The 26,432-nt window shown below is 40.7% G+C and overlaps 1 protein-coding gene across 1 annotated transcript; it reads right to left on the reverse strand.

Annotated features, from left to right (window-relative positions):
* Nucleotides 1-318: 318 nt before the first annotated feature.
* DHRS7 (dehydrogenase/reductase 7) lies at nucleotides 319-23,360 on the reverse strand. Its single transcript, XM_037132424.2, has 7 exons — nucleotides 23,089-23,360; nucleotides 16,915-17,067; nucleotides 15,088-15,194; nucleotides 14,253-14,492; nucleotides 11,707-11,829; nucleotides 10,053-10,268; nucleotides 319-7,454 (listed from the first exon to the last, which is right to left on the reverse strand). The coding sequence occupies exons 1-7, from the start codon at nucleotides 23,219-23,221 to the stop codon at nucleotides 7,413-7,415; spliced, it is 1,014 nt and encodes a 337-aa protein (XP_036988319.2). The 5' UTR covers nucleotides 23,222-23,360; the 3' UTR covers nucleotides 319-7,412.
* Between the last annotated feature and the right edge of the window lie 3,072 nt (nucleotides 23,361-26,432).

Here is a 26,432-nt window from a genome sequence, read left to right on the forward strand (position 1 = left end):
GCTAGACAGTTTTAAGTATTTTTTGTCACCTGTGAAAGTTTTCTTATTAAAAGCACTCTATGTAATTATCAGTTGTAATGACTGTATAACATTAATAGGTATAGCAACCCCCGCCAAATAATGGGCATTTTAAGCCGTTTTAAGATTTTTCATTGTTATCATAATGATAGCCCATGCTTTTCCTTTACTTTGCCTGCTCCTCAAATTGTTCCATGTCCTTATTCATTTATAGCCAGGTTTCCTCATCTTTCCCTTGTCTAACTGTGACCGAGCAAACCGGGGCTCTGCCACACGTCACCTTAATACATGACCCAACAATTAGCGTTGAAAGAAACAGGTTTTTATTAACTGCTTTCCAGCCTCTGAGGGGGCCGAGAGCACCCCTGCTCAGAGTCCTGTTCTCCCACGAAACCCAGCACTTGCCGTGCTCCCCACCAGGTCGGAAGCAAAAGCATGCCCAGCAGTTCCCCACGTCCCTCATCTGTTCTTAAGCCGGCTGCACAGACATGTCTCCGTCCCTTCGTGGGTTTCAGAGTTGCCATCCTCTCCACGGCAGCTCTCGTTCAGGATATAGGGTACAGTCTTCTCACCCTCCATGTAGTGGTTCTGGGAAACATGTGCCCGTTACACTGGGTCATGGTGGAGTCCAAGGAGGCACAAATCCCAAGAGAGTGGAAGCAGAAGTAGCTCAGCAATCCCAGTCACGGTCCAGCTCCAAGCATCTCCCACGAATATATGCTTGTTTAGTCAGGCCCCTGCATGGCTCCATCGGCTCTGCCACCATCTTCAGGCAAGCTTCCCAGCAGGTCTCTTTCTTACCCCAAGCCGTGTAGCTTGCTCTTCCTCAGTCCTTACGGCATCTCCAGGCCTCATGGTGGGCCAGACCCCTTCTCTTTCAGCCTGCCCTTATCATAAATGCTTGGCAGAGAACTTCCTGTGTGACTTCATGTCTGGCCTCTCCTGTGATGTGCCACTTTTGCCAGTTCCCCGGTATCTTCCACCTTCTTTCACCTGCCATCTTTACTCAGGGCAAGAGTTCCCTGTGATGCACAGACATCTGGGGTGGGCATCCACCTTCCCTGGTTATGTCACAAGTCACTATAAGCTCTTACCATTTAAGAAAGGGACCACTATGGACTTGCCATTGTTATCCAAAGTATCTTAAACGTATCATCCACTTCTTCCTTGCCCCAGGTGAAGGGTGGTAGGGGGTTTTCTCCTATTTTAGGGGACCCTCACTATGCACCCCACTACAAAACCATTTCAGTCTGGATTCCATTTCTATTTCCCCAAAGACAGCTTTAACTAAGGTCACTATTTGCCTTCAGATTATCAAATCAACTAGTCACTTCCACGTTCTCATCTTATTTGCCCTCTAAGTAGCTTTTGACACATCTGAGCCCTCCTTGCATTACATTTACTTTTTCTTTCGGGGCCCCCATGATACCACATCATCTTTGTTTTCTTCCTGTCTCCCTGACTGCTTGCTCTCTTTTGCTGCTTTCCTTTTTCTAGCAGACCTCTAAATTTTGGAACTTCTCACCAATTGGTTCCAGGCCCCCTCTTCTTAATGTGTAGTCACCATAGACCAGGGGTGTCAAACTTATTTTCACCAGGGGCCACATCAGCCTCACAGTTGCCTTCAAAGGGGCGAAATAATTTTAGGACTGTATAAATGTAACTACTCCTTAACTGTAAAGGAGTTGAAATTACATTCGGCCCTTTGAAGGCAACTGCAAGGCTGATGTGACCCCTGGTGAAAATGAGTTTGACACACCTGCCATGAACAGTGTAATCCCCTGTGTGTTTATTGTTGCGAGTATGCAAAACAGAGTTTATTATTGTGTTACTGTTGTGAACAACTGCAACCATTCCATATATACCCCCCTCAACCTCTCTCCTTAGCACTGATCACATATAAGTAAATTTTTTTCCTTTCTGATGTATTCAAAAGGGACCTTACTGAATTTCCCTAAAAACCTGCTTTTCTGACTTCTACTTTAGTAGAAGGTAATTCACAGCAATGATCTCACAAAAAAAACAACTAGCCAAACTGGGCAAAGTAACATTTTAAAACCTACTTAAAGGTATCAGAGAACTATGAAGATAATGAAGAATTCCATCAACAAGATCCAAAGAATAAAATTTAGAGACCTGAGCTCAGCATTTGGGGTGCTTTTTTTTCTAGGAGCATTTGCCATTTAGGAGGAAATGGTTGAGAGCCTGAGAAGCTAAACAATTTTATAGCCTTAATTCAGAGTTAGAGAGAGAAAAATTGGAGTCCAAGATTCTTCTACGAAGGAGGGAGGGACTTTAGTAACTGACCACACTTTGGATTGGGACCTCAAGGACTACATCCTAATTTTAAGGGGGAGCAAAAAATAGATGCTATTTGAGTCTTTGCAATCCCTAAAACTGGACTAAGGTGACCCTGGATTATATATAGCAAAGCTAGCCACTACCCAGAGCAAATGTAAATGTTCTCTGGACTGACCTTTCGAGTTATTTTTTATCATTTTTCATATTTAGTATTAGACAATCTAAAGCACCTGAGGAGGTAAGACAACGTAATCAAAACCAAAGAGAAATGATAGACAATATGAACAGACCCACAGGGGTCATTATCCAGATAATGAGTTTTTAAACACAGGCTTGGTAATTATGATGTTTGGTACAAAGATATAGAACACAAGACTTAAAGTTTCTGCAGAAAATTAGAAATAGTACAGAAGAATTGACAAGTCCCAAAATGAAAAATACATTAATCAAGTTTACGAACTCAGTGAATATACTTGATAGAAATTGGACACACCTAAAGTATGAATTAGTGAACTAGAAGTTAGGTCAGAAGTAAATATTGGCTTGGTCAAAAAGTTTTTTTGTTTTTTCCAAACAGTGACTCTAGTAGTGCTTAGTTGTCTTTAACTTCATTCAAAACAATTTTGTTAGATTGTATGTGACAACTGTCATAACAGTGTGCATTTTTAAACATCAAAATTGCTGAATTTTTGTGCAGCCATTTTACCATTGAAGATGAGAGATACATGCAACATTTTGAACATACCATATTTTATTGTTTCAAGAAGGATAAAAACAACTGAAATGCAAAAAATGATTTGTGCAATTTATGGAGAAGGTGCTGTGACTGACCAGGTCATAAGTGGTTTGTGAAGTTTCTTGGTACTGTTGACATTTTGGCCCAATAATCCTTTGCTGTGGGGCTTTCTTATGCATTGGAAGATGTTTAGCAGCACCCTGGCCTCTACCCACTAGAAGGCAATAGCAAGTAATAGCCGACATACTCAAAATCCAAATCAATAAAGTTATTGGTGAAAATGGAAAATGTGTCTTTTATTTTATGGAAAAAACTAAATGGACTTTTTGGCCAACCCAGTAACTGATATGAAAAATGACACAAAAGAATGGAAAATACAATGAAAGGATTAAGAGACATAGGGTTGCCATAAGATTTGACATACAAGTCACTGAAATTCCGGGAGAGGCAAATCTAGCCAGAGCAACATTTTAGGAGATAATGACTTGAGAATTTATCATATTGTTAAGAGCCATCAATCCCTGTAATACCAAAGCACGATACATAAAACCACACCCCAGCACATCATAAGAAAAAATATATAAAAAGGAAATCATAAAACCAGCCAGAAGGACATAACAGACGTTGCTATCAAAACAACAGCAATATTAGCAAACTGACAACTTCTCAATAGAAAATGTGGAAACCAGAAATCAGTGGAATAACTTAAATTTGCTAAAAGACAGTAACTTCAAACAGACATTATACTCAGCCTTTCGCAGAAAACAACTCTTTAAGGATGAAGAGAAAGACACTTTCAAACACAATATGTTCAATAGCAGATTCTCATAAAAGGAAATATATTTTCAGAAGAAAAAGGATCCTGAAGTAGGTCAGAGATACAGGAAAGCAAGAACAGTAATAAAGAAGATAAATATATGGTTAGTTGTATATTGATGATGGTATAAAATAGTTTGAGGTTAAAATAAATGTCAAAATATATAACAATAGCAGTATATTAGCTGGTGCAGGAATTAACAGTTAAAAGAGTTTATATCCTTGTATTATCCAGAAATAACTTTAAAGTACCAAGTAATTAGATTTTGCTGTATCACCTATAGGATAACCACTAAAAAATAGAAAAAGAATGCAATTACTAAGCTGAGGAGGAAAGTGTAATAGGCGAAGGAGAAAGATAAAATTTATCAAATTGTACACTTAAAATATGAGATCTGTCCAGAAAAAGTCCAGCCATTGTTAATGTAACAGTTTGTATGACATTGATGTAACCTGACAGCCAAGGAGAGTGGACTGGAATGCACACGTGTGAACAATGATTTCACTGTACTAGTCTGTGGGAGCAGTAGATGACATTATGTGAGCATGTGTACTGTGTGGTCGTCCCATTCAAAATCACTGAGCAGCTAGAGCAACAAATCTGCATCAAATTTTGCATTAAGCTTGGACATTCCTCTCTAGAAACTATTTCAGTGATTCAGAAGGCCACAGCTATTGGTAACTGTGATTGGCAGCTTCATCACGACATCACTTCTCATGCAGTTTTTTGGCAAAACATCAAGTTACTCAGGTGACTCAACCCCCCTCCAGTCCACATCCGGCACCCTGCAACTTCTGGCTTTCCCCAAACCACTAAAATCACCTTTGAAAGAGAACAGATTTCACACTGTCAGCGAGACTCAGGAAAATACAGTGGAGTAGCTGATGGCAATTGGGAAACTGTGAGGTCCCAAGATGCCTACTTTGAAGGGGACTAAAAGGTCAATTGTCCTATGTACAATGTTTCTTGTATCTTCTTCAGTAAATATCTCTGTTTTTCATATTACATGGCTGGATATCTCCTGGACAGACTTTGCATATGCAATTTATTGTGCATCAACTATATTTCAGTAAATGTGTTAAAAATAATAGGATGTTTATTAAATCTGCCTATCAATAATTGACTGTAACTAAGGTCTCATGTGATTTTATTTGTGCACCCAGTACTATAGCAGACACACCCTAAAGCCATAGCTTCTCCTGGTGACTTTTCTACCAACTCACCAGCCATCCTCTTGCACAAACCCATTTATGCCTCACTTTCAGCACTGGTAGAATGGAACATACCATCTCCTTCCTATTTCAAAGGGCCACTGGAGATAATAATCAGGAAATGAGATGTCAGCGCAAAATAATACTTTTCTTAAAGTCAATATATGAACACTTTGTTTCACTTTTCTTGACTATATTTGAAAAAATGAACTTTGACAAAAATCTACCTTTCCATCTTGGGCTGCTGCCAAAATAGCCCAAGAATGACAGAGGGCTCATATAGATATTAATTACATGCTATAAAAAACACCATAGATGAAATTCTAAAAATCGTTTAAAATTATACCTTTGCTACCATTCGTTGGCTGGTGTAATTAAGCACACTGAATTCATTTATCCTCATACCATGCTAATTTCAGTCTGAGTTTTTCATACATGACATTCTGGAGGCAAAGAATGCCTCGCTGACCTGGCTGGTGTGGCTCAGTTGGAGTGTCATCCTGTAACTAAAGGATTGTGGGACCGATTCCCAGTAGGGCACATGCCTAGGTTGCAGGTTCCAATCCCCAGTCCAGGCACGTAAGATCCATGTCCAGTCCCCAGCCTGGGTGTGTATGGGAGGCAGTCAATGCTTCTCTCTCACATCAATGTTTCTCTCCCTCCCTTCTCTCTCTAAAAAAGCAATGAAAATAATGTTCTCGACTGAGGATTAGAAAAAAAAGAATGCCTAGCCAACATACTCACAACAAACCCTGAACATGGACAAGCACAATGCCAACCACTGTAGGTTCAATGCCAAGTAAAACAAGCTTGACCTGGATCGTGATCTCCTGAAGCCTCTCTTAAAGTGCACCCTTTCAAGGCTCAGTTCAAGTCACACCTTCTCTACAGCGAGCTTCCACAGTGCCCTGGCCAGCGTGACTCCATTGGGCATCTTCCCACAAGCCAAAAGGCCATGGGTTCAATTACCAGTCAGGGCATGTGCCTAGGTTATGGGTTCAATCCTTGGTCTGGGTGTGTACAGAAGGCAGCTAATCAATGTGCCTCTCACATCGATATTTCCCTTTCTCACTCCCCCTCTCTCTATAAAAAAAAATTTTTTTAACAAAACAAGGAGCTTCAACACTAACCTATCTGCAAATCTTACCCTTTTCTGAACTCGCACTTAGTCTGTACCATGCCACGTGGTGTTACTCTGTAGCATCCTAGAGTTGTTCCAACAATCCACCTTTTGTTTTTACCCCAGGCACAGTGCTGATTAGTCAGTTTTCACCGCCGGTGGTACAACAGCCCTCCCTCATTATATTTTAGCCCCGTACTACACGCCCATTCTTCCCCCATCCTGAGCAACCATTATAATACATCTAAATGTTTATCCCTTCATTGTAGTCTTACAAAATGAGCACTACCTTCTAGGCACATAGATTTCAGCATGTATTAGCACAGTTATTACAGTTTTCATTTTAGTCATGCATCACCAAGCTTCTAAGACACATCCGCATCACTGTGTGTGCATTTATCACATCACTCTTACTTGCTGTGCCCATGGTGCACCTTCACCACACATCACCTTTCCCCTTTCCCCAGGGTAGCCGCCAGGGTGGCCTCCAACCTTCTCAACAATTCTACAGTTATGTACATTACCTTGCCTATAGATAAACTGTGCAATGCTTATAAAGAACCACGGTTTTCTTCTGTGAAGCTTTTCTCTTGTGGTCTATGCACGTTCTCTGCTGCAAGGTGCTAAAAATTAAAGTAAAATTAGAATAAGGAGTTGCCAATGGAGTCTTCCTGGTGTTTAATCTTGACTTTACCCTTTACTAGCCCTGTGACCTTGGGAAAGCAACACCTACTTGCTTTGGGCACCTCATTTTTAATCTATAAAGGTGGATATGACCACCTATCTTAGTTTGTATTATATGAATTAACACAAAACACCTCAGTACAGCAAATGACATATAACAGGTGTTTATATCTGCTCATTACTCAGCACTCAGCATTGTGTAATATTCCATATATTTACATTACATGGATTACTGTAATTGTTTGATTACCATTCTGCTAACCTAGATTTTAAGGATAAATGATAGAGTATATTAAAATGCTTTTTTTTTCAAGAATGTAGTATGTATTACTCTTTATTGCAAGATTCATGGCAATCTTTTATTTGTTTGATTTATTTGTTGCTGTTTTATTTGTTTATTACATGTTGAAAAAAAGTGGTATCTATTAAGAAGTAAAATCACAAGTTATTCTTCTGTGCAAGAGAAGGTGGCTGTTTTCACGTTTTCCGGTTCTTCCTCCAGTGGCTTGAAAATGCAAGTACCCGTCAGTCATGTTTTGTCTTCCGGGTGTTAAGAGAAAATGTGCCCTGTAACAGAGTGATAGTAACACGAGTCAGTCCCTCCTTGTATTGACCCCAATATTTGACAATTCCTTCTGTTTTAAGGAACTGCATCATTATGATTCCCTGTTGAGAATTTTTATTGATAAAACCTGGGCAAATGCTTAAATTAGAATAAAAATCATAGTTAATTCTAGACCTACAGGATAAGCTTGGAATCATCCCTTCTATCACAGATAAGCATCTGCTCATGTCATTTTGTTAATGCTGAACATTAACATTTCGTTAATGCGTTTTGTTGACCACTCTTCTGGAGCAGCCTACCATACGTGCACTGACTTGCCTTAATAATTACAAAGAATCAGAATATTTAGAATTGAAATATTTGACAGATAACTCTCAAATGATTTGTGAACTTTTGAGTATTTTGCTTTTAAACAAAGCCACTCAGTCATCCCTAAGATGTGACATTTCTTTGGGGAAGACATGCTTTTACTACTTCCAAGAATTTGCACTAAGACAGAAGGAGAAAACACAAAATTGAATGTAGCTGTTGTTCTTAATCTCTAAAAATAATAAACATTTACCAAAACAAACTTCCAGACATAGTGTTCCTAGCCTAAAAGACAGAAACAAATTCAAGTATTATCCCCAAGTATATTTAAGTTTGGCATAAAGCTATACTGGTATTCTCTTAACTTAGGTTATAAACAAATTGCAACAAGAGGATGGATATATAAAATAGAAAAAACAATGTGGAGGAAAGAAGCAGGGAGGAGAGAATTGAGTTAACAAAATGAGAAATAATGTTTAAAAGTTCCAATGGTTTTGTGTAAAGAATGAGGTATGATGTCTCAGAAATAGTACTGAGAAATGAAATGATGCCCAGTGTATCATTTAAAAAAGTGACAAAGCAATAAGACCAAATAATAAGCAATATATTCAAGACAGTGGTAGGAAAAGACCATTGAGTGCTAGATTTACTGAATAATGTTTAGATCTTAAAGTTAAATATTGTATAAAATAAAATACTGTAACATCTGCGACAGTGGGACTGAAGCTCTAGACCCTGGTCTTTCTTTCCCCTCTGAAACAATTATTTCTGTATGTGTCTCTCTGCCATATTATTTAACTCTCTAATGTTCACACTATCTATTAGCTCAATATCCTTTTACCATCAAAATGAAAGTATTAACAGCTAAACCTTAACAAGTACAACACTCCACAGTATGTTTTAAGAGTTTTCCACATATTAACTCGTTCAGTCCCTGTGACAATTCTATGACTAGGTGCTGTTGTCATCATTAATCTCCATTTTGTAAATGGGGACATCACTGACAGAGAAGTAACTGGGCTGGGCTGTGGTCATGGGACTGAACAGGACTGAACTGGGATTTCAACCCATGCCTTCGGGATGCTGTGTTACCTCACTAGTAAGGTGGCATTTCCATCTCGACTCTTATCCATCAGTGGGCACAACTATGTCACCTATATTCCAAACTTAAAACTCAGATGTAATCATTGATGAAGCTCTACCTTTAGAACCATCCCACAGTACCAAGCCCCAATATTACCAAAACACTTAACACATGATTTGGCCCAAAGCAAACTGGTCCACAGTACAAGTTGGGAGAAAACGTACAGCCACGCCCTCTTCCCCACCACCTTCATGATTTTTCAAGCTCTGGACGGGTTAGTGCAGCATTTTGTTTCAAGCATTTTTGCCTTTTTCACTAATTCGTTTTTACTGTCCTGCAGAAAGTTGGAGCAAATTAAACATCCAACAATTCATGGATTGCTTAACTAGTGGTAGGTTATATACATGGTAATCCCATCTTCTAACTCTGTTTCTGTGTCAACCCCTACTCACTTATTTCTGGAAGAAGGCAGTATCATTGGAAGAAATGCTTCCACAATAAAAACCACCCACAGAAATAACCTTTCTTTGTGTAATCACCTCTATAATTTTTGGCTTAATTCCTTAACATTTCCTGTGCTGTTTATTTATACATTAAATTCTTTCAATGGTCACAATTTTCTCAGAAATAGTTCATAATATTCTTCACTTTTCTATAAGGAGGAGTGTTGAAAGAATGAACAATCTGCCTGTTTTTAGACACAGGCACAGGTACATCTCGGATGTACAGAGTGTTTCTGGATCAGTGCAAAGGAACCAGCTCGACCCAGAGAGGGCGCCTCAGTTTTAACAGCACAAGTGCTTCAACAGAGGTAAGCACGGGGCTGACATTCACGCAGTCCTGGGGAGAAATGAGATGGGAGGCCAGTATCAACCTGAGGACACGACACCAGAGCTGTTCTGCAGGGTGAGTGGGAGTTTGCGAGAAGAAAGGGCATTCGGCATACACACTGGTCAAACAGTAAGTGTAGAAGAAAAAAATGACAATCTTGGTTTGGATTTTACCTTGAAGTAAACTTCTTTCCCCAAGACCAGTAGTAATTTCTAATAAGCCAACAAATACATATGGGGGATAGAATACTTTCTATATCTTTTGTATTGATGTCATGAGATTAGTAGAGGATTAAGAAAAGTTTTTAAGCACTAGAAAATGTCATGCTTCCCTACAAGTTTGATATGTATTAAGAAGTGTGTAAAATTGTACTTACCAGACCACCCTTAAAGTTCGCAATGATTTTCTTCCCCAGTATGTTCATTAGCCATATGCCCCAGGTTGGCATATATTGCCACAAATATGCCATTGACAGAAAAGGCTGCTCTCCAATCCAAACTTCTTTCAGGTCATTGGCCATGCTGACCAGCATCAGCCGCACACAACGGCTGGTGGCCATCTTGTTGGGCTGGTCTGGGTCGCTACCTACAGACTAAGAAACATTTTAAAGATGAAATGAATGCTGAGTGTTTATCCAAGGCGTTTCATAAAACTTTTAAGCTACAAAGGACCCAGAAGTCATCTAGTTGAGTGACTCCTTTATGTGACCTCATACTGCCTAGGAGTCTCCCATAGGTACTAACAGGTGTGCACAATATTTCAAAAAGCCTAACAGGAATCGTAGACACTTACCAGATAAGACTGTGCAGGCTAATTAAAAGATGAAGGTTCTCTGCTTTTAATTAGAATTGTATCATCTTAATGTACTTTAGGATAATCATATAAAAATCTTTATAGCAATAAAGATTTAGCAATAAAAATCTTTAAGCCAATTCATACATACGTTTAGCAAATTAAATTCTATTAACACATGAGTCCAGCCCTGGCTGGATGGCTCACTTGGTTGAGTGCAGTCCCATGCACAAAAGGATGCCAGTCGGGGCACACACCTAGGTTGTGGGTTTGATCCCCAGGTCGGGGTGCATACAGGAAGCAACCAATCAATGTTTATCTCTCACATTGGTGTCTATTACTGTCTCAACCTCTCTCTCTCTTCCTCTCTCTAAGAACAAACACATCCTCAAAAAAATCTTTAAAAAAAGAAAAACATTAAGAGTCCACAGGGGTGAAATAGAGGAAAAAGATAAAAGTGGTTTCTCCGTGGTGGACATACCCCCTACAGACAGTCAACCCACTATCATTCTATAAATAAATAAACTGAGGCCCAGAAATGTAGTAACTCATCTGCACTCACGCAGATCATTAAAATAGCCACATCGACATTCTAAGTCCCTTGATTTCTACAGTGGGATGATTATTCCATTTTACCCTAGAGCCTCCACAGGAAGTGTGGAAAATATAAATTATATCTATGAGCACTTACATAGCAACATATACAGATTGATGTCTCAGTAGAAATAGATCTTAATGGAGAAAAAGGAAAATTTCGTGCTCTTTAGAGGGATTTTGTATTACTGAGTGACTGGGGTCTTCATCAGACATTTGCTGTTCATTGAGAAATCACGCTGTGTAATCTGAGCTGAGGGCAGCATCAGCCTGGGTGAAGCTAACCTAAAATTACCACAACAGTACGAGGCTTTTTCTAAGCTCCTTCACCGCAATTCCTCTTTAAAAGCGCAATATGTTTAATATGCTAAAATTCAGCCACGCAGAGCCTTTCAGTATTGCTATACTTTGTGAATGGATAGAAAATGAGTTTTTTAAATCCCATAACAGTGGATTACTTATCCAAGAATTTCTTTAGCCTTTATTAAAACTAGCTGTCAAACACTATCAGCTAACTTTCACAATTTTCCTTATGCCATGAATTACGGTTTATAAATAAGTCACAAAACCCTGAGACATAGTGATGTAACACCAACACATAACTACTAAAGCATTCAAATTATATCCCAACTAGAAATTTTTACCTTTGTGACATCATTACTTAGGGCATTCTTCACAATATTTGATTGCACAGGTCCTGGGAAAATGTTAGACACTATTATACCTGGGTATTCGACAAGTTCAGCTCGAAGGCTATTAAAAAAACCCTAGTAGACAAAATAAAAAAGCAGATAAATACAGACATACATCTTATATTTAAGCAAATTAATACCTACATAGTTCTTCAACTATGAAGAACAGCAGCAACACATTATCAAAATATGTTCTGAAATGCGTGATTGTGCAACCTTATTTTTAACCATAAGACTGAAGGCCATCTAGAATAGCATTTTCTGCTCTTGCCAGGTATGAATGGTTCACCTGTTTGGTAGTGGTGGATCATCCCATCAGTGATTTTTAAGGTAGGCAAGCACTAGATAGGTGAAAAAATACCCCCTGGAGATGCTGATACACACTCTTTACACCAATCCCCATATCTCACTCCAAAAGGGGTGCATGTTCTCCACTGAGAATCACTCAGGTTTGGTTTCCTCTTATCTCTCAAAGGGGTCTAACAGTGCCAGTATTGGGTAGGGAGGTCGGGGGGCATGATTAGTACTTTACAGAAACTCTCACGGAGAAAGAATTCAGCCCTACCCTGGTGGCTCAGGTGGTTGGAGGGTCACCCCAGACACAGAAAGGTTGCGGGTCCGATCCCTGGTTGGGGCATGTGTAGGAGGCAACCAATTGATGTTTCTGTCTCACATCAATGTCTGTCTGTCTGTCTCTCTCCCTCTCTGCCCCCTTTCCTCTCTCTCTAAAATCAGTGAACATGTCCTCAGATAAGGAAGGAAGGGAGGCAGGGAGGAAGGAAAGAAGGAAGGCAGGAATCGACCTTTTCTATTTATTACTAGTTTAACAATTAGTTTCAGCCAACATTCATCTTTTCTGGACAGTAAGACCCTCTAGACTTAAATACACTTGCCATTTCTAAACCCAATAGGGAGTAAACATCTACTTTCCCTAATCTCTTTTCCTAATTTGGGAAATGATCCAAGATTACATTGTTATTAGCTGAGTTAACTACTGAAAAGCCTAAAGAGCTAACCCCCAGGGTACATTTATTTATGATCCAACAATGTTAAATAGGTACCAGCCCTTAACTCTGACCCCCAACAAAACACAGGGCCTATGAAGATTCATGCTGCCAGAGACTAAGCCAGTGTCTAACTCTGATGGACAGGAAAAAGGCTTTCTAAAGGAAGGAACTCCCATACCCCTAACTTTCTGCCACTCTTTAGCAAAGAGGAGAGAGGACAGACACCATAAGAGCCAATACATCAGACACTGAAACCTCTTCTTGTTTGAAGTCACATCTAGTATAACATGATAGTGTGAACTTCTCATTGATAAACAAGTTCACTCTCTAGCTTGCTGGGCATCTGACACATTGTGTCAGAGGATCAAAGCCAGCAATAAAACAGTGAGTCTTGGAGGGCAGGCCAGACAACTCACATTGTGTTTGACTGAGAGCATCCTGCATGTCTTGCGACATACTTGGTGCCAAACAGATGGGGGAGCCGCCCTCCCTCATCTACCAGCCTCAGAGTTGCCCAGCTGCTCTGCAGGAAGTGACTGATACCCTGTTGCCAAATATGAGGAAATCGTCATGTGGCAGTCCCTTTCCTCACTCTCCGCGACTGTCTCCTTTTCATAACGGAAAGGATGTCCCAAGGAACCAACCCTTCACATTTTCCTGAAACTGATGATCATTCACCTATCCGTCTCGTGATTCCAACAGTGAAACATTCTCTGTGAACTGACCTTCAACGGCATTAACTACAAATTAGAAGTCTTCTTTAATCATTCTTCTCCTCTCAACCTTATGACTTAATTTTTTCCATGTTATAGTTTAAAAACATTTCTTCATATCTACTCTTACCCAACATTAAGAATTCATTCATTTCTAATACTGACAACTCAAAAGTTAAGCAAACCAAATCAAGCTTCTCTCCTATCCTCTGCATTGACTGTCTTCTTCCAGTAAACCCAGGGTAAAGACCGTCAAAGCTAGTCCCAGCAGGGCTGTGAAGCACAAGGCAGATCCTCCAGTGGGTAGTTCCTATTTCTGATGTGCTTATATAGTTAGACCAGGTAAAATAAACCCCACCTAAAAGGGTGGAGGAAAAAGAAGTCCCAGGAGTAGGGAGGAAAACGACACCCTGAAGTATATGAAGAAATCAGGGGCAGACCCCAAATTTGCCAATGAAGATGTGGTAGAAATGAGGAAAAGGCGAAGGGCGATATGTTGACTAGACCATACAATTCCTGAGGGTGGGGACCGTATCTCGTCATTTTTCTATCCCCGGGATCTGCTGCAGCGCATGGCACAGTTGCAGGTACTCAATACATGTTTGCTGAATTAGAAAGAGGCATGTGAGGTTCAAGTCTCTTCAGGCATCTTCTGGGGATGTCCTCTATCAAAGATCTCCTTGGGTCTATTTCTCTGCATCACTGCATAGTTCCCATAACCTCTTGCAGTGGCAGCCATGTCCCCTGTGTACATTGAGGTCAGTTTGAGCAGCCTTACCCGAAGAGCATGTTTGCTGGCACAGTATCCACTAGAAACCGGCACAGACATGATACCCGTGAAGCTATTCACAGTAACGATCTTTCCTTGCTTCCTCTCGATCATGTGAGGCAGAACGCGCATTGTCAAGGACACTGTCCCTAAGTAGTTAAGCATTATGAGCTCCTTGTAGACATCCAGGCTGGTTTCCACAAAGAGAGAACGCTGGGATCTTCCACCATTGTTGACCAGAATGTCGATCTAGTTAAATAAAATCAGAGAAGGGGCACTTTGGGGATGACCTGTCATGGAGATTGATGGAATACCTAGGGCTGACTGCTTATATTGTTAACTTGAAGAATCACTGAATCAGAATGGTGTATTTCCAGAAGTCAGCAATAAACACACACACACACACACACACATGTTTTATAACATATAAATATATATACATGTATACATATATACATATACACATATACATATGTGTATGTGTATGTGTATGCATGTGTATATGTGTATATATACATACATATATATATATAACAGAATTCACCTGTGGAATTAATTCCTATTTTAGGTGACTCTTTATGGAAAGTGCAAAGTGTTATAAAAAATAAAGGCACTGAGTTTCTAGCTTCTTTGGTTCTCCATGGAGGAGTTAGTACTTATTAAATTATGAAAAGTAGTAATTACACAAAGCCAAAGACTCAGAAACTAAAAGGCCCAACTCACAGGTCCTGATCTCACTGCACAGACCCATTTGCCTAAAGCCCTTTTAATGACAACACCACCAATGGGAATCACTCTTGCAACTACTTCAAAGCAAGACTGAGCAATTCAAAATGCTACTTACTTTACCAAACTCCTGGAGAACGGTTTTGGTAGCCGCTTCGTGGGAACTTACATCAGTCAGGTCAAGGGGCAAAACAAGTATATCTTTTCCTTTTAAATTGCCATTCTCTAAAGAAAGACACTTAAAAATTACTGTGGAAGTCACACAATAGTTTATTCAAGCTCCTTGCCACTCGCATTAAATCTAACGCCCATCCTTACAACCAGACTTGGCAACAAACTCACTGCGGCATGGCCCTGCAGGAGAGTCTCTCAGTGATCAAGAAGAGGACTGGTGGTCATACGGCAACATCTTGTCAGACAACAAGCTGGCTGGGGACACGGGAAGGAGAAGGGCTCTCCTCAACTCGTCTAGAGTTAGGTGTCTCTTTATGGGAAGTAGCTAGAGTAGACTATGAAAGTCAGACTGTTCACGCAGTAGTCTATATAAACAGTCTAACACTGGAACAGACTAGAGGAAATCAAGCCTATACTACATGATAAAAAAAAAAAGCACACATTTTGAAGCAATTTCTTTAAAGTACAGAAATACTTTTGTATTATGATAGGTTCACAGCATCAATTGCTCTTTTACACATTGAAAAACAAAGTTTATGCTTAAGACCAGTAAGAAGCTCAAGCCCCCACTGGCATGCCGGCCTTCCTTCCGGAGGCTGAGGATCCCAGGAGGCAAACGCGGGGACGTACGGAACCCCGGAATTCCCAACCAAGAATCATGCAGGTCTGTAATGGCCCTCTCTATTTCTGTTCATTAAAAAAGAAAAAAACTGGAACTTAATCTTCTTGAACTCTAACCTTGGAGTACAAGTTAATGCCAATAAGAAAACAAGCAAGTAGAGAAAACAGCAGATGTATAAAGGCTGATGGACAAAGGAGTAAATTACAAAACATTAACAGCTTTAAAAGAAAGGAAAAAGTGTGTACCAGTTGTCTGGCAGATAAAAGGAAAACATGCAGCCTCATTCCACCCAGGAAATGCTGACCTGGTTCACCTCTGCTAGTGCAGGTCTTACCAGCAGGGCACCTGCTGCAGGGAACAGCCCAGGGAGGAGCACAAGAGCCCTTAGGACTTGGGCAACTAACATTCATTTCTGGATAGTTAGTTCCATCAGCAAAGTGAAAGGAAGATTTCTACTGAATGACAGGTAGATGACCAAAAATATGGTCTGCTGGAAAATTCAAAATTATCTCAGTTTAGATACTAAGTAATAACTTTAGTACCTCAGGCTGCTTTCAATGTGAACATAACCACACTAAAACTGGAACAAAAATAAAAACTTTGTTGCCCTATATATTGACATGAAAAATACTATCTCAAGTTGCATTTTTAAAGCTTAATTCACTTCCTATTTTTTCATCCTTTATAACAGAAATCGTATGCCATCCCACATGACTTCAGTATGTGACATTTTACCGAAATGAGTCAGGATCCTTTCTGATTAAATTTCTACGGTTACACACCTGTATGTCATACATAAGAACCAAACTATTCCTTCTTTAAGACAAAAATATAAGGCATTTATTTGGTTTCTAAAAACCCACCAAAATTTGAGAGAATTGGTGGTCACTCCCTAACACCAAGAGGCAGTGCAATTTAAAAAAATAAAAAAGTAGAACGGTGTCAAGAGAAGGGAAGAGAAAGGCCAGGGCTGCCAATTAAGAGCTGATGAAAGGAAGAGGACTCAGGTCAAAACATTGGAGCATTTGGAAACGCTCTGTGCTGTCCGAGAAAATCCCACTCTCCCTGCTGAAATTCCCCAAACTGTATTTGAATTTGGATTCTGATTCATTTCTAGGAAGCACAGCTGCTGTTTTTAGATCTACTTACCAAGGCACCTTTCTTTCACCCTTTCCAGCTCCTGCACTCTTCTGGCGGACAGCACCAAGGACACTCCTAGTTTAGACAGCTGGTAAGCCAGCTCCTCACCAATCCCACTCGATGCTCCAGTCACCCACACCACCATGTCAGTCAGCTCCCATTCTGTTGAGAAGGAAGAGAATAAGCTGTGAATTACCACCCATGTCCAAAGATTAGCAAAGAAAAAGAAGTGTTTTAAACAATACCACCAATTAATGAGGGTATAACATGAGTCACTGTGATGCAACGTTCCTGTGTGCCTTGTTTATGAAAATACCTGTCATTTGTCAAAAATAGCAAACCAGGTGTCACTTAACAACATACACATTTCTGGTTTTCAATTAGGAAAGTTAAAACTCAGGAAACTGAGTTTGACCTGGGTTGTGCACCAGGTCCACAGTCTGGGGTGATAGAGACGCAGTGCATAGATGTCTCACATGTTGATGTTTCTCTCCCTTTTTCTCCCTCTCTTCCCCTCTCTCTAAAAGTAAATAAATGAAATCTTTAAAAAAGAAAGAAGATCTTCAAAAAGTCTTACTTGTAAAAGAAATGAAAGATAATTTTTGTGTACAACAGCTGTATGTCCACCCTAACCTACCGGGAAACTTTAAACCAATGAAAAAGAAAAAATCAGGAAACTGGTTTACTACTTTAGTCAAGTGATCCCGGAACCTGTCAGGTTGACAGTATGGGCTGCAGAAGCTGCCAGGGTTCAAAGCCCAGCTCCAGCACGTGGCAGTGACATACTCCTATGTGAGAACTCAGAGCCTCGACTTTCTACAACTAGGAAATAGTAAATACTCTGCCACAGAATTGTTGAGAGGAACACGTTAAAACGGGCAGGGTTCTCATAGCACGGTCTGGCACATACTCAGTGCTTAATAAAATGTCAACTAATAATCGTTGCTAAAAATCTTTAACAAATGACTTTTGGCAGCAAAACAAGATATTCACTCACTAACTCGCGTGTTTCAATTTCTCCAGCCAGGGGCAATGAGGTTACTAACTATAATGGCTTAACAAAACTTTTCATTCCTTCCTGTGTGTTTCAAAAACATTATCTTATTAAAACCCTCACAAGAAACTTATGAACTATGGATTATCTCCACTTTATAAAAAAGGAAACAAAGTTACAGAAATTATTTTATCCCATTAGACTACAAACTTCCTTATGGCTGAGACCCTGCCTTCCTTGTTCCTTGTTCCTGCTATGTCCTCAGTGCCTAGCACACTGTGATATAGATGGGACTCCACAAACAACCACTGAATAAACACCCAAGGTCCCTAGCAGAGCTGAGATATGAGCCCAGGTATATTTCACTCCAAAGGCCACACTCTGGCCACTAGTGTATGATGCCCACATTTTAATATGATCAGTGTTTTAAAACCCAACTGTTTTTTAGCCATTCAAGAAAAAGCAACTTGCCCTCCTCAGGAAAGGGGGTTTCATGTAAATAATCTGAACCAAGGATGGAAACATCCCTGTTACAATGTCTGGGCTATGATGCTTTCCCATCACATGATGTGCTTTCCTGGAAGGGCACAACTGAGCCACCTTCCTGAAGGATTTTCTCAGGAATAGAAAACTGTACGAGTATATTCAAAGAGTCATTTATTCATTCATCGACTACTCATTATAGGGAACCTATCCACGTGCAATGGCAAATGTAGCCCAGCCCTATCGGAAAACCAACAGGCGCAAGTCAGCACACAGGAGCCAGACCCACAGATCGGCTTTCCCGTGGGAAACCAGGTCTGCATTGTACCTAGACTGCTTTGAGGCTTGCTCTTGCTAAAACTCGCTCACCCTGAGTTGAAGTAGCAAACGTTTACTGCATATCTTTAAAGTAAATTCCTGAAGTCTGTGCTATTTCTTCCAAGGACGAGTATAACCTGACCAATCACTCTTATCATTCTCTTGCATTTGCAACATTTTTTCCTTGTTAATCTGTAAGAAGTAATCAGTAACACCCTTTCCTTTGTTATCTATAAAAAAAGTAATCACCTAAAGCAAATCTGAGCATGATGAATGAAAACCTTCCTTGATGTACACTATTAGAAAGCAATAAAAGTCTGTCTGGGCAAGGGTCGAGGCCCTCTCTCTCAGAGAGCGGCTGTGCTGTCTCTTTTTCTCCACAGGACTTCTGCTGTCCATGTGAATTTGTTCATCACATCCACAACACTGTGGACACTGCTGGTCAGAGTCCGCATCACTCACTGATCCAAAGTTCGCAGAACTTGGACTCTAGGGTAAGTAGAGTTTGTAACTTTATTAACCAGCATAGAACTAACAAAGATTTCACTTTTACCCCCAAATGCAAATATTATTTAAATCAGACCATGAAAATCCCCAGGCTCACATTTACCTTAGTACACCTATAGTTCTGGCACCTTCCTGGGGAAGAAAACTTTTTATTGCACCAACGTTTACAAATTGCACAGAATCTGATATATACAACAGCCTCCCTAAAAAGCCTCTGAAAGCAGATTCTTGAAGTTCAAAGAAATTTACAGTTCAATCCCAAACCCAGTGTGAGAATTCTCTCCTCAGGTCGACTAGTCTTTACTTAATTCCCTCATAGGATGAGGAAGCTAGTGACCTCTGAGGCAATTACTCACTCCTTTTTTTGGACCAGTCTAATCCTTCAAGGCGTTCAAAGATTCTTACACTGATGTGCTATACCTTTAACTTCTCCCCGCCAGCCTCTGACACCTTGTGACACCAGAAAGAATAGATCAAGCCTGACTCGCACATGACAAACCCTCATTTATTTGAAGACAGGTGTTATGTCCTCCCAAGTCCTCTCCTCTCTTGCTTCTCTAAAAGTACATAAACACCTCCAATTGCTGCTACCCTCCCTCAGATGACATGGCATCAGGTTTCTCCTTCACTCTTCTGCTCCCATCCCTCTGCCCAGGCTCTAGCTGGTCAATGTCCCTATTGAAGGGAGCTGGCCAGAGCAGGACACAGGATTCCCACAGGGTCTGTACGGTTCAGAGCAGGGTGAGGTGACCAAATTGCTTCCCTTGTTCTCCAGAAGACAGCCTGGGTGAGGGCCTGGACAGTGGCTGGACCAGTCGCTGCTGTGTCCCCAAGTGCCCAGCACAAAGGCTGACCCAGGTTACAGAACACATCTGTTGTTGGGAGTTTGCTGCTTCAAGACGCTAAATATTTCCCAGGCTTGCCTAATTTTTCTGGCACTCACTTCACAGTTGCCTCATTTTGAGGTTCCTGTCAACTAAAACCTGAGTTTCCTCACATGTGCTGCTGTTGAGACTTGCCCTGCTCTGGACTTGTGCCAGATATTTTTTCTGGATCAACGTGCAATATCTAAAATTAGTCACCCTTAAATGTCACCATGTGAGATGCATGCTTGGAAATGTGGAGAACTTCTCTGGAAGAACATGTAACAGGCAAGACATGGTGGTTGCCTCCAGAGAGGCATGTGGAGTAGTTGGGGCAAGACTGGGAAACAGCTTTATTTTTCACTGTATATCCTTTATATTTTTAATTTTCTATTATGTGAGCATACTATTTATATTTCAAGTGACAAAAATAATAAACCTTCAGAGAAGATGAGGATAAGTTTTTTCATCTTGATAAAAGATGTCCATCTTTCCTATCTGAGCTACTTTGGGACCAGAATCTGTCCTCATGGTCTTCATTTTTTTTTTCATTACCCCTCACTCCCAGGGGTCCTGTAAGTTATGTTTTCCCTAACAACTCCCCATGGAATTGTAATTCCACTGATACCATCTCTGTCTGTTTATACATATATCTGTGCCTTATATTTAAGATGTTCTATAAAGTTTACTCTTCAGTAAGAATGGCTTAATTCAAAAATTAAAAGTGAAAAATGAAACACTATTAGCATTTAACCTTATGTCTGTGTTTGCTGAATAACTTTTAATGTAACGTGATTACTCAGATAAATAATAATGTATTAAACTACATATGAAAGTTAACGAATCATAACTACATAATAGCAATGTAATTAAATCTTCAGAAATCCTCCAAAATTGTTATTTTTCCAGCAAAAGTAAAACATTGAAAAAAATTAAATAAGTTTGTTAAAATTCATGTTTAGTCACCTTAACTTTTAACTTTTGCTTACTATGTGAAAATAACTTTTACTTTAACTGGCTGCTAGATATAACAAGCCTTTTTCCTTTTCCGAGCTTGGCATAATTAGTGGGTTGAATAATCTGTATAGAACTAAATAATAAAATACAAACTATTTGCATGGAATTCTCAAAGTCCAAGTTAACACAGAAGTACTGAGGATCAAACACAAACACCCACAAAACAGCCAGTAGGCACATGCATTCCATCTGCTGAAATGGAGCAAACCGTCAAGAGAAAGTCTGCCAATCACAGCCATCAATTTGCCATGGTTTTGTAGCATTGACCTTGCACATGTGTACTGTATTTTCCATGAAGTCAATAATGTCAATGTTGCACATGTCCCACCAAAAATGAAAAACGAAGGGGAAAGATTTCGTTAGGTAGGGTTCAGCCTTCTAGAGACACAAAACACTGTACCCTCTCAGGGGTGTCCAATCTGTGGCCCACAGGCCGCATGCAGCTCAGGATGGTTATGAATTCAGCCCAACACAAAATTGTAGTTTTACTTAAAACATTAAGATTTGTGTGTGATGATATGTCATAATGTATTTAATGTGGCCCAAGACAACTCATTCCAGTGTACTCCAGAGATGCCAAAAGTTTGGACACCCCTGCAGGTTCCTTTTGGGTCCCCAAGAACCAATTCTCACCCCATGGAAGCAATACCACTTCCCTTCTCTCCTGGCTCCATTTTAAAAGCATAGTAACCCTCGCTTCCAAAGCAAACCTCTTCACATGATGAGTCTTTTCCTACAGGAAACTTGGTCCAGCAAAACCCTACTTCCCCCAGCCCTTATGGATCCAAAGCACATCTTTGGGCAGGTCATTAAATTTTGCTGAATATTAGTTTCTCTACCTGGAAAGTAAAATTAACAAAGACTACTTTGTATGAGTCCTTGTGACACATAAAGGTCACATGTTGTAAAGGTTCAAAACACACTGCTGAGTACAGAGAATGTGTTAGTTAACCACCAGCAAATATTATGCAGGGCACAGTTACATGTGGGACAGGAGGAACACCCCTAGTATGCCAATAATTTTCTTACTCCGGTCAAAACACAATCCAGTTCTTTCCAGGAATATACTTTTACCTACTCCAATGAGTAAGTAGGTGAGTAAGTCCAGGTCACATGGAGAAAGGAAGGATGCTTTAACTACTCTAAAACTCAGTAACTAAAGGAGCCCAGAGAGCCTTTCAAATTCTTTTCTGGGTACATTCCATGGGGATAATCACGTATACTTTTCAAAATGAAGAAGAAATGGTTATCAAAAGCATTGTCTGTTCTTTCTGCATCCTGATAAAAGTTTGCGTTGAAGAATAAATGTTTCCGAACTCTACTTTCAGATTCCTCTGTGCCAGCGGGGGACAGCCCAGCCTTATCTGTACATCCTTTCCACCTGATGTAAAACTTCATCTTTGAAATGTGTGTACTTCCCGCTGACCCCTCTACCTGTATAAGCAGCCCACACTCTTCCAAGTCAACTGTTTCAAGGCCTCTTGGAGTTCTGCTCTCGGGCATGTCCTCAATTTGGCCCAAATAAAAACCTTTTCTTAAATTTACTGAGGTTTACGTCTTGTTTTTGTGGAGAATTTCAAGTTTTGCCATTTCAAAGTCCCAGAAGAGTGAAAAGTGGTGGATAAACAATTTAATTAAGTAGAAACACGGAGCTCCTGTTACCAAGAGGTTTCCCTTACAAACCAGGGGGACGCGCGCATTACTCCAAGTACCGTCCTCCAGCACCGCATCAGAATCCCTGAGAGCCAGGTAAGAACTGAGGGTCCTGAGGGAGCCCGCCCATTCCAGTATTCTCTTACTTTGGCGACAATGCAAGTCCAGCCGACCAGCACAGCAGATTAAAGGCAGAATCGCCACTTCCTCCCTCACCCGCAGCCCCTGGAAAAGGCTCAGCCTTGCGACTCGGAAGCTCCACGCCACCCAGGGAGACCCGAAGGCAGCGCAGACTCCGCGGAAGGGGGCCCGGCCTCCCCCACTGGAGGGATGGCTGCGGGTCCTCACCTGGACGTCGCCCCTGCCACTCGGCCCACAGCAGGGTCAGGTCGCCATCAGCCCGCAGAAAGCGCAGCAGCAGCACCACGAACGCCAGGAGCGCGAACAGCGCCAGCAGCGTGAGCAGAAAGTCCCAGCTCATGGCGGCCAGGCGCGCCCGGCTCCGAGGGAAGAAGACCGGCCGCGCCCCGGAGGCGCAGCAGCGCTCAGCGACGGCTGCAGCCGCTTCCCTTCCCGTCGGGGAGCGATGCCTGGCTCCGCCCAGTCCCGCACCTCCTCTGGGAGTCCGGCTGCTCCCGTGGGCGTGGGGTGCGCCCGAAGGTCGCGCCAAGTGTACGCGCCCCGCAATTGCTACACTGGTTCCGCCTGTGTGTGTGTCCAATAAAGGGTTGCAGTTGGAACAAAAGGCATGGATTCGTAATATCAGAAAACGATTCTTCAGCAGTTGTTTTGAGGACAGTTTTCAAGGCTCTGGTTGTGTCAACAGAAAGCACAACTATTTCAACCGAAAGACGCGGGCTCCTCTTGTTATCTTTCTTCTTTAACTACAGGAATCGAGCAAACCAAATTGTTTTTCACCCCACCCCACCCCCACCGAATTAACCCAGTCCTTCTGAGTTAAACTGGCCCCGTGTCAACTAAAATTTGGAAGCGCCATGCAAATCACATTTGTCTAGTTGCTGGAGGAGAAAGTGAAGTTTTGACCATAACTGTCCATGAGCGCTAGCGCTAGGAGCTCGGATGTGGGGGACCTTTGCCAACCCAGCGGGACTTAGAAACTGTACCCACCGTGGGCCTGATGAAATTATTTCATTATCTGTACCCACAAAGAATATGGAGGAGGATTTAAATGAGAAGGTGCATGTGATGGGACAGAGGCTGGTACACCGTGGTTCATTCTTTTGTAATTATTACTATTAATTATCATTATTTTTTGTTCCCATTATTATAATTTCTCAAATGTCAACCTGAAAGTCAGGGACTTTGTTTATAAACTTGTATACGCCCATAGAGTTCCCCTCACACGTGAAAGCAATAAGAATGTTAAATTGCAATGAATCAAATTGTTATGGTTTGGGAATCCTTGAGGAAGCTGTGAGCTAGCTAACCTTACAACTTGGAATGATACTGCTCAAGAGTCACTTTCGTTAGATTGTCACCTTTGCAATAAGGGTTTTATTTTCTTTGTGATGACTTTTAAAATCAGGTGCTTAAAAATACGACTCTAAATCTCACTACAGTGCAAAAACTCTTAAGAGTTTCCTCTGAGCCTGTTCCCCCTTCTGTAAAATATGAGTTGAGTCAGATTTAGTGGCACAAGCCAGACCATACCACAGGTAAACTAGATTCCCCATCACAAACTCCAGCTGCTGCAAGGGTGAGAGGGGAACAGAACTGCAAATGTTAACTATGGCAGTGGAGCAGGTCAGCTCTAGAGATTAAGAAGTCTCTGTGAGAGACAAAATCATGGTTATAGAGAACATTTTGATGGTTGCCAGAGGGAAAGGGAGTGTGAGGAAATGGGTGAAGAGGTGAGAAGATTAAGAAGTACAAATAGTTCCATCCATGTTGTTGCAAAGGGCAGGAGCTCCTTCTTTCTCTCTGCTGCATAGAATTCTACTGTGTATATGTACCACAATTTTTTGATCCATTCATTTGCTGACGGGCACCTAGGTTGCTTCCAACTCTTGGCTATTGTAAATTGTGCTGCTATGAACATTGTGGTGCATAGGTTCTTTGAAATTGATGTTTTAGGATTCTTAGGATATAATCCTAGCAGCGGAATTGCTGGGTCAAAAAAGGCAGGTCAGTTTTTATTTTTCTGAGAAAATTCCATACTGTTTTCCATAATGGTTGTACCAGTCTGCAATCCCACCAACAGTGAACTAAGGTCCCCTTTTCCCCACAACCTCTCCAACATTTGTTGTTTGTTGCTTTGTTTATGATAGCTATCCTGACTGGTGTAAAGTGGTATCTCATTGTGGTTTTAATTTGCATCTCTCTGATAGCTAGCGATATTGAGCATCTCTTCATGTGTCTCTGGATCTTCTGTATGTCCTCCTTGGAGAAGTGTCTGTTCAAGTCCTTTTCCCATTTTTTAATTGGGTTAGATGTCTTCTTAGAGTGGAGTTGTATAAGTTCTTTGTATATTTTGGTGATTAAACCTTTGTCTGAGGTATCATTGGCAAATATGTTTTCCCGTACAGTTGGTTGTCTTTTTAATTGAATACTGTTTTCTTTAGCCATGCAGAAGCTTTTTATTTTGATGACATCCCATTTGTTTATTCTTTCCTTTATATTCCTTGCTCCAGGGGACATATCAGTAAAAATGTTGCTGTGTGAAATAGGCCAGGTGTTGAAAGACAACTACCATATGATCTCACCTTTAACAGGAAGTTAAACAACAAAACAAACAAGCAAGCAGAATAAAAACAAACACACTGAAATAGAAAACAAGGGGACAGAGGGGAGGGAATTTAAGGGGAAAAAAGGGGGAGGGATTTGGAGGACCGAGTATGAAGGACACAGGGACAAGAACTAAGGGGGGTGGAAATGGGAGGGAGGTGGGGAGCACAGGGCGGGTGGGCTGGGATGGGAGAAATAGAAAACTGTACTTGAAAAATAACTAAATAAAATTTTAAAAAGAAGAAGTACAAATAGGTAGTTACAGAACAGCCATGGGAATGTAAAACACAGTGTAGGAAATTGAGTAACCAAAGAACTTATACACATGACTCATGGAAATGAACAATGGTGGGGGGACTGCCTAAGGGAGTGGGGGGTGCTGAGTGGAGGGGGACAAAGGGGGAAACATTGGGACAACTGTAGTAACATAATCAATAAAATAAAATCAATACAATTTAATAAATAAATATATTTTTTAATGTTTTTTAAAAAGAACTCTGTGAGCTCTGAATGTGTCAAAAATATGTCTTTGCTTTTTAATCTGATGACTCGTTTCAGTACAAACGTCTCATCCATTCCCATGTATGTACTTACTGTAAATTTATGTATATAACTTTATGTACATGCATTTATTAACTTACATGCTGTAATGGTTAATTTTATGTTAACTTGGCTATGCTATGGTATCCAGTTTTTGGTCAAGCACCTGTCTAGTTGTTGTTATAAATGTATTTTAATATTTTAATTTTCTATTTTTTATTTTTGTCTAACTTTGACTTTTTATTAAATATTTTATTGTTGTTCTGTTACAGTTGTCCCAGTTTCTCTACCTTTGCTCTCCTCCGTGCAGCCTCCCCCAGCGTCAACGCCCATCCTATTGTCCTGTCCGTGGGTCGTTTATACTTGTTCTTTAAGTTGGCTTTTCCCCTTCTTTCCTCCCTTATCCC

Source organism: Artibeus jamaicensis, unplaced genomic scaffold, assembly GCF_021234435.1.
Source record: "Artibeus jamaicensis isolate MK-2021 breed Jamaican fruit bat unplaced genomic scaffold, CSHL_Jam_final contig_851, whole genome shotgun sequence".
NCBI classification, from domain to species: Eukaryota; Metazoa; Chordata; class Mammalia; order Chiroptera; family Phyllostomidae; genus Artibeus; species Artibeus jamaicensis.

Coding starts and splice junctions, on each gene's coding strand:
- DHRS7 (XM_037132424.2), bottom strand. CDS start 23,221: ATGAGCTGGGACTTTCTGCTCACGCTGCTGGCGCTGTTCGCGCTCCTG. Junction 14,493..15,087: donor TTCTCCAGGAGTTTGGTAAA/GTAAGTAGCATT, acceptor TTATTTAACTAG/ATCGACATTCTGGTCAACAA. Junction 7,455..10,052: donor CGAACTTTAAGGGTGGTCTG/GTAAGTACAATT, acceptor ACTCTGTTACAG/GGCACATTTTCTCTTAACAC.